Genomic DNA, 7,256 nt, shown 5'->3' with positions numbered 1-7,256 from the left:
AATGACAATGACTGAATGACTGAGTGACTGAGTGAATGAATGCATGACAATGGCTGAATGACTGAGTGACTGACTGAATGAATGACAATGACTGAATGATTGAGTGACTAAGTGAATGAATGAATGACAATGAATGACAATGGCTGACTGAATGACTGACTGACAATGACTGCCTGATGGAATAACTGAGTGACTGACTGAATGACTGACAGTGAGTGACAGAATGACTGGACGAGTGCGTGAGTGACAGGCGGGAAGGGGCGGGGGAGGGGCGTGTCTCGCGGAGGCCCCGCCCCCTCTCCCCCCCCTCCCCTCCGGCCCTGGGCATGCTCAGTAGCGGTCCCGTGTTGGGCGGGGCGCCAAGGAGGAAGCTCCGTGCGCTCGGGCCGGCATCGCTCCGCTCCCGGCTCGGGCTCGGCTGGGGTTCGGGCCCGCTCGGCTGGGGCTCGGCTGGGGCTCGGCTCGGGCTCGGCTCGGGCTCGGCTCCCGGCTCGGGTTGGGTTCGGGCTCGGCTGGGGTTCGGCCCCGCTCGGCTCGGCCCCGCCCCGCCCCTCTCCCCCGCCTGCTGCTGCTGCTGCTGCTGCCGCCGCCGCCGCTGCTCGGCCCGGCTCGGCTCGGCTCGGCCCGGCTCGGCCCGGCTCGGCTCGGCCCGGTTGGGCCTCCCCGGCTGCGGGCCAGGAGGAGGAAGAGCGGGAGCGGGGAGGAGCGGACCCCCCGGACACCAGCCGCCCCCCGCCCCCCCGCCGCCAACATGGGTAAGTCACCCCGGACCCCGCCCCTTCCCCCCATCCCCATCCCATCCCCATCATCTCCATCCCATCCCCATCGTCTCCATCCCATCCCCATCCTATCATCTCCATCCCATCCCTATCCCATCATCTCCATCCCATCCCCACCCCATTTCCATCCCATCCCCCCATCCCATCTCCTCCCCCCTCCCCATCTCACCTCCCTCCCCATCCCATCTCCATCCCCCTCCCTTTCCTATCCCCCTCCCTTTCCCGTCCCCCTTCCCGTCCCATCCCCCTCCCCGTCCCATCCCCCTCCCCGTCCCATCCCCGTCCCCAACCCATCCTCATCCCATCCTCATCCCCATCCCCATCTCATCCCCTCTTCCATCAGGCTGTAGCCTCTCGCCCCTAATGCATCTGCTTGCCGGGAGCCGGTTCTGTGACCACTGCAGACCCTGCCCTCCTTATCCCCCACCCCCACCCCGGGCCAATTCATGCAACTTGTCCCCGAAACCTCAGGGACTCGGTCTCTGTCCCCGGGCTGAGGGTGGAGGGCTGGTGTGTATGTGGGCCGGGGGGGGGGGGGGGGGGCTTTCTGGGGGGGGGGGGGGGTTGCAGAGGGCAAGTGGTGGAGGGTGGGTTTGCAAAATACAAGGGGCAGGAGGTGGGCTTGCAGAGGGCAAGGGGTGAGAGGGGGCTTGCAGAGTGCAAGAGGTGGGAGAGAGACGGGGGAGGCAGGAGCAGGGAGGAACCGCCCCCCCTTTCCTTCTTTCTCTTCTCTCCCCCCCAGAGAGACCCCAGAACCAGGCAGGCAGACACATAAGACAAGCAGGCCACCGGTCAGGGCACACTGGCCCGCTCCGGGCCGGGGCGCCCATCCCCTCTGCCACGCTCACCTCCTTCCCCACTCTCCCGCTCCCCCAAACTGGAAGCCCCACGGGGGACCAGGGACCGTGACCCACCCGGGTTTTCCCCCCCCCCGGCACCCAGCACAGTGTGCGGCACGGAGGGACGTGCTTACCAAATCCCCCGGTCGTCGTCATCCTCCGAAGCGTGGCCATCTGGCCCGGATGGACAGTGGCCAGTCTCTTTTTCTTTCCCGGTCGCCTCTTCCCCCTTCCCCAACTTCCTGGGGTTCACGTCTCCCCTCCCCGAGTCCCGGAGCATCGTTTCAAATAATCGTGGCATATGTTAAGCGTTTACCGGGCGCCGGGCACGGTCGCCCCTTGACGCCGGCGGATCTAGAAGCAAGAGGGTGGCGCCCCTCGAAAAATCGGCAGGTAGAGTGCTTTGAGCCCCCGCCGAACTCCCCCGTGGCCGTCGGTAATCCTCACCTGCTCCAGCCCTGATGCCTCACTTACTCGGCCGGACCTCACCTGGGCCTTTCCCGCCTTCCCTCACTCCAAGCCGGAGGTCTCCTCCACCTGAATGAGTGAGGTGGGGTTTACCCCGAGTCCGGAGCGGCGGAGAGAGAGGAGCCCCCGGTTTGGTTCACGTCAGGACCAAGAAGCCGCCCCCGGGGCGGAGGGAAGAGGCGGCTTCTGGGAGGGATAGAAAACAAAGGCCCTCCTGTCGGCCGTGGTGAGCCACCTGCTTTAGGCCGCCTCCGGGACCACGAGAGAGGCTTTTAGTTCCATAGGGGTACTTGTTGTCCCCGTATTTTCGGCAGGATGAGCGCTAGGGAGCAGATTGATAAGAGTCCTCCGTAAAGAACGAACACATCCGGCCCGTCGGACCCACCCTCCCAAAGAAAAATCAATTATAATCATTATTATTATGGTATATGTTAAGCGCTTACCGTGTGCCAGGCTCTGTTCCGAGTGCTGCAGTAGGTGATCAGGTGGTCCCACGTGGGGCTCACAGTCTTAATCCCCCTTTTACAGATGAGGTAACTGAGGCACAGAGAAAGTCAAGTGACTTGCCCAAAGTCCCACGGCTGATCAGGGTGGAGTCGGCATTAGAACCCATGACCTCGGACTCCCGAGCCTTTGCTCTTCCCACTAAGCCACGCTGCTTCTCTCCTTGGGACCTTAGAGACACCCTCTAGACAGTGAGCTCGTCGTGGGCAGGGATCGTTTCTCTTTATTGCGATATTGTACTTGCCGAGCGCATAGTACAGTGCTCTGCACACTGTGAGCGCTCACTAAATACGGTTGAATTGAATGAATGAACGGACCAATGCCATTTCATACTGCCAGGTCGTGGATTCTAATCCCGGCTCCGCCACTTGTCTGCGGGTTGACTTTGGGCAAGGCGCTTCACTTCTCTGGGCCTCAGTTCCCTCATCTGTCAAATGGGGATGGAGACTGTGAGCCCCACGTGGGACAGGGGCTGTGTCCAACCCGATTTGCTTCTATCCACCCCAGTGCTTAGTACAGCGCCTGGCACAAAGTATGTGCTTAACAAATACCATGATTATTTATTGTTTCCTTAAAACTGACCGTGGTGAGGATTGAACTCCAAAGGTGATGAAGCGATAGCTGGGCAGGAAACCGTCTCCCGAATTTCTCCAGAAAGGGGCCGTAACCCCGTAAAATGGATTTAACGTAAGATGGATCCTCCAGAAGGAGAATCCTCCCTCACCGGTGCGAGGCATCGGGGAACATCAGCCGCCTAAAGGAATAGAAGGCCGGGGTCGACCGCTCCGCTTTTCCTGAAATTCCTGCCGCTCTCCCTCCTGCCGTCGTGGCTCAGGGGAAAGAGCCCCGGGGTTGGGAATCAGAGGTCGTGGGTTCTAATCCCGGCTCCGCCGCTTGCCAGCTGTGTGACTTTGGGCAAGTCACTTCACTTCTCTGGCCCTCAGTGACCTCACCTGGAAAATGGGGATTAAAACCCGGAGCCCCACGTGGGACAACCTGATCACCTTGTGTCCCTCCCCCCCCCCCCCCAGTGCTTAGAACAGTGCTTGGCACATGGTAAGGGTTTAACAAATACCACCAGTATTATTATTATTATTTGTCGGGCCTGGACTTGGAGGATGTGAGGTTTGGAAAGTGAAGACCGTCTCCGGGCCCCGGGCGAGCGGCGGGGGATGAAGTCCGGCCGAACGGTTTTCGGTGGGGACGGAGGAACGGGCAGATTCTTAAATGGGGGCGGGGCCCCTGGTGTTGTCCGCCCTTGAGCTGACCCCCAGGACTCGGTGGGGGGGAGTGGGGGGCTACAAGCGGCCAGGGACACGAAGGTACCCGCGACCTCCGCAGAGCCCTCGGCCAGGAGGGCGGCCGTTGCCGTAGGCTCGGGAGAGCGGACATAATGACTCTGCATCTTTTAATCTCCTGCGGGCGATGCTCCCGAAATCTCTTTGAACTTGATTGAAACTTTCCCCTTCCTTAGTTCCCCGTGTCCACTCGCGTGCGTGTCTGCGAGGACCCAGGGGATGATTTTCACGTCCCACAGCCCCGTCTCCACGACCTAGCTGGGATTCAGAAATCTCCAGCGATTCTTTTCCTGAGATCAGGCGACCCAACGGGCCTCCGACGCAGACGCCGAAAACCTCCTCTCTGGGCCCGGGTCTCCGCCTTACGTAGGGAGCTCCCGCTGTGCGCGTCGGACCGTGCTCGGCTCTCGGGAGGTTCAAGCGATCCATCAGTGGGATCGGTTGAGCGCCCACCTCGTGCCAGGCATTTGAGAGGTTCGATCGGCGGGATTTCTGGAGCGCAGAGCCCCGCATTCAGCAGCTCGCCCTCAAAACGGGCGAGTGACCCGTAGACAGAGGTGAAGGGATTGACAAAGAGTGATCAAAATAAATCACTGAATGAGCGGTTGAATCAGCCTATCTCCCCGAGGACACGCGTGAAGAGGGAGAGAAGTGGTAGAGATGAGCGTGGTGGTCAGACCTCTGGAGCGGGAGAGGGATATGGGGAAGGGAAGGAGTCGAGGGAGAGAAATCCACGGCCGGAGCTCTGCGGCTTTGAAAATGGCAGGGGAGACCAGACGCCTGAGAGGAAACCCACGGTTTTGACCCCTCTTCTGGGTTCTGATCCCGGCTCCGTCTCTCGTCAGCTCTTTGGCCTTGGGCAAGCCGCGTGGCACCTCTGTGCCTCGGTTCCCTCAACTGCAAAATGACGGTTCGTAAGCGCTTGACCGATCCCGTAATTATTATTACTTCGACTGTGGGACCTGCTGATCTTTTTTCCACCCCAGCGCTTACTGTGCTTGGCGTGTAGTTTGTGCTTAACAAATACCACTCCTATTACTATCATCATTGTTATTTTTATTACTCGGATTCCTCCATCTTTGCTGTTCTTCCTAGCCGGAGAGGACGAATGTGAAATTCGGAGGGTCCTATACCAGTGAAAACAGAAACGCGGAAAGATCATTTTCCCTACCGGTGAAAAGAGATTCGTGCACACCTCGCGGGCGGGAAGCACCCTTCTGATAGAGAGTAATTTTTTGCTACTATTAATATATCCTCTGAAGAAATAACGATTGCTCTTTTGAAGACCTTCTCATGGTGTGCGTTCCTGTTAGAGGATAATGATTTCTGTTTTCCTTTTGGCCTATGGTTCTTTGGTTTATTCTTTCGCCTTAAAAAAAAAAAAATCAGCCATGCCCCTGTTCTCTCTCCTCCCTTGTACCTCACCGATTTGAGCATGAAGCGAAATTGTAATCCCACAGACGGAGCTGCCGCCAGTGTTCTGGGAAGCTCCGCTCCGCGTTGGACGTGGGATGACCCAAGCTGTTCTCTGCACAGATTTATGAGGAGAATATTCTCAGCGTCGGGGTGTTTTGCTCTCAGATTTCCCTTTCTTCCCTTCCGTGTTGTCTGGGCGAGGTCGGGCCCCGAAGGGACATTTGGCATCCGGGCGCTATTAGGTCCAAGGTGGATTTTCCGCACTGAGATGGCGGGACTCAGTTAACTGACCCTCCGGAGGGCTCGGGAGTAAAATCCCAGCCGGGTCCATATGTCGTGAGGGATCTGTGGCCCAGTTGGCCTTTTCCGTGCCTGGGCTACCTACCTCTCTTGGCTGCTGTCCTGCCACAACTCAGCCCGCACACCTCACCCCTCTAAGGCCAACCTACTTCCTCTGCCTCCGTCTCCTCTCTCTCGCCGCCGACCCTTTGTCCATGTCCTGCCTGTGGCCTGGAACGCCCTCCTATCCCACAGACAATGACTCTCCCCCCCTTTCAAAATCTTATCGTAGGCCCATCTCCTCCCAGAGGCCTACCCTGACTGAACTCCACTCTTCCCATTCGCTTCTGCGTCGCCCTCATCTGCTCCCTTCATTCATTCCCCCCTCCCAGCCCCACAGCATTTATGTACATAGACCGCGAGCTCGTCGTGGGCGGGGAATGTGTCCGTTTATTGCTGTATCGTCCTCTCCCAGGCGCTTAATGCAGTGCCCTGCACACACTAAGCGCTCAGTAAATACCTTTGAGCTAGGAGGTATTCTGGGAGAGGCGTTCATAGAGGATGGTGACTTCTTTCTGCGAATCTGGGACGAACGCAGGCTTTGAGCCCAAAAGGACTGATCAGAATAGCGTATTGAGAAGCAGCGTGGCATAGTGGAAAGAGCCCGGGCTTGGGAGCCCGATGTCGTGGGTTCTGATCCTGGCTCCGCCCCTTATCAGCGGAGTCAAGTCACTTCACTTCTCTGTGCCTCAGTTACCTCGTGTGTAAAATGGGGATGAAGACTGTGAGCCCCACGTGGGACAACCCGATTACCTTGTATCGACCCCAGCGCTTAGGATGGTGCTTGGCGCATAGTAAGTGCTTAACAGATACATCATTATTATTATTATAGTTGAAGGGCCCTGCCAGAGGCAGGATCGCCCGGAGCAGAGCAGAGCTGCTTGGCCACGGACTCAACATCTTCCAAGGATTGTAGCCGAAGCCGCGGCCGGTAATTTGCACCGTCACGTCTTAGCGGACACGGAGAGGAAACAGCCGGAGTCGTGCGTCGCCCGTGAGCTCCGGAGGGGTGTCCGAAGTGCTGGGTTCCCTGGCGTCCGCAGAGGATGAAGGACCCCTCCCTAGCCTAGCAGGGGGTCGGTGGGGGGTGGGGGTAATCACCGCGGTGTCGATTAGGTGCCGTGCTGAGCTAAGCTCTGGGTTAGATAAGAGATGATCAGGTCAGTCACGGTTTGAATAGGAGGGAGAGCAGCCTTCGAATCCGCACTGTACGGATGAGGAAACCGAGGCACTGGCATTTAAGCGATTGGCCTGTGGATGCACGGGAGGAAAGTGGGGACCCGGGTCTCCTGATACCCAGCCCCGTGCGCTTTCCACCGAGCCAGGCTGCTTCTCACCCTGACTGCGACGGTATTCGTTAAGGGTGTACTCTGTGCTAAACACTGGAGGATTTGCAAGGTAATCGGATGGGACACGATCCCACAAGGGAGCAGGGAGAGCAGGCTTTTTATTCTCTTTTTACGGAGGAGAAGAACGACCCAGAGAGTGACTTACCCAAGGGCATTCGTTCATTCAGTCGCATTTATTGAGCACTTACTGTGTGCCAAGCAATGAATTTAAGCGCTTGGGAGACAGACATATTCCCTGCCCACAACGAGCTCACAGTCCGGAGG

At 58.3% G+C, this 7,256-nt stretch overlaps 1 protein-coding gene across 3 annotated transcripts in view; it reads left to right on the top strand.

Moving 5' to 3' along the window:
* Positions 1-638: 638 nt before the first annotated feature.
* RAP1GDS1 (Rap1 GTPase-GDP dissociation stimulator 1) overlaps positions 639-7,256 on the top strand; it is an 89,639-nt gene continuing 83,021 nt past the window's right edge. For 2 of the 3 annotated variants that reach the window (XM_029077010.2, XM_029077009.2), the window contains exon 1: positions 639-755. In XM_029077010.2, coding sequence (XP_028932843.1) covers positions 752-755 — 4 coding nt within the window. In that variant the 5' untranslated portion in view covers positions 639-751. The remainder of the gene's footprint in view (positions 756-7,256) is intronic. The other variant, XM_029077011.2, reaches the window with a different exon arrangement.

This window comes from Ornithorhynchus anatinus, chromosome 12 (assembly GCF_004115215.2).
Source record: "Ornithorhynchus anatinus isolate Pmale09 chromosome 12, mOrnAna1.pri.v4, whole genome shotgun sequence".
Lineage (NCBI taxonomy): Eukaryota > Metazoa > Chordata > Mammalia > Monotremata > Ornithorhynchidae > Ornithorhynchus > Ornithorhynchus anatinus.
This window is presented reverse-complemented; position numbering and strand designations above follow the sequence as displayed.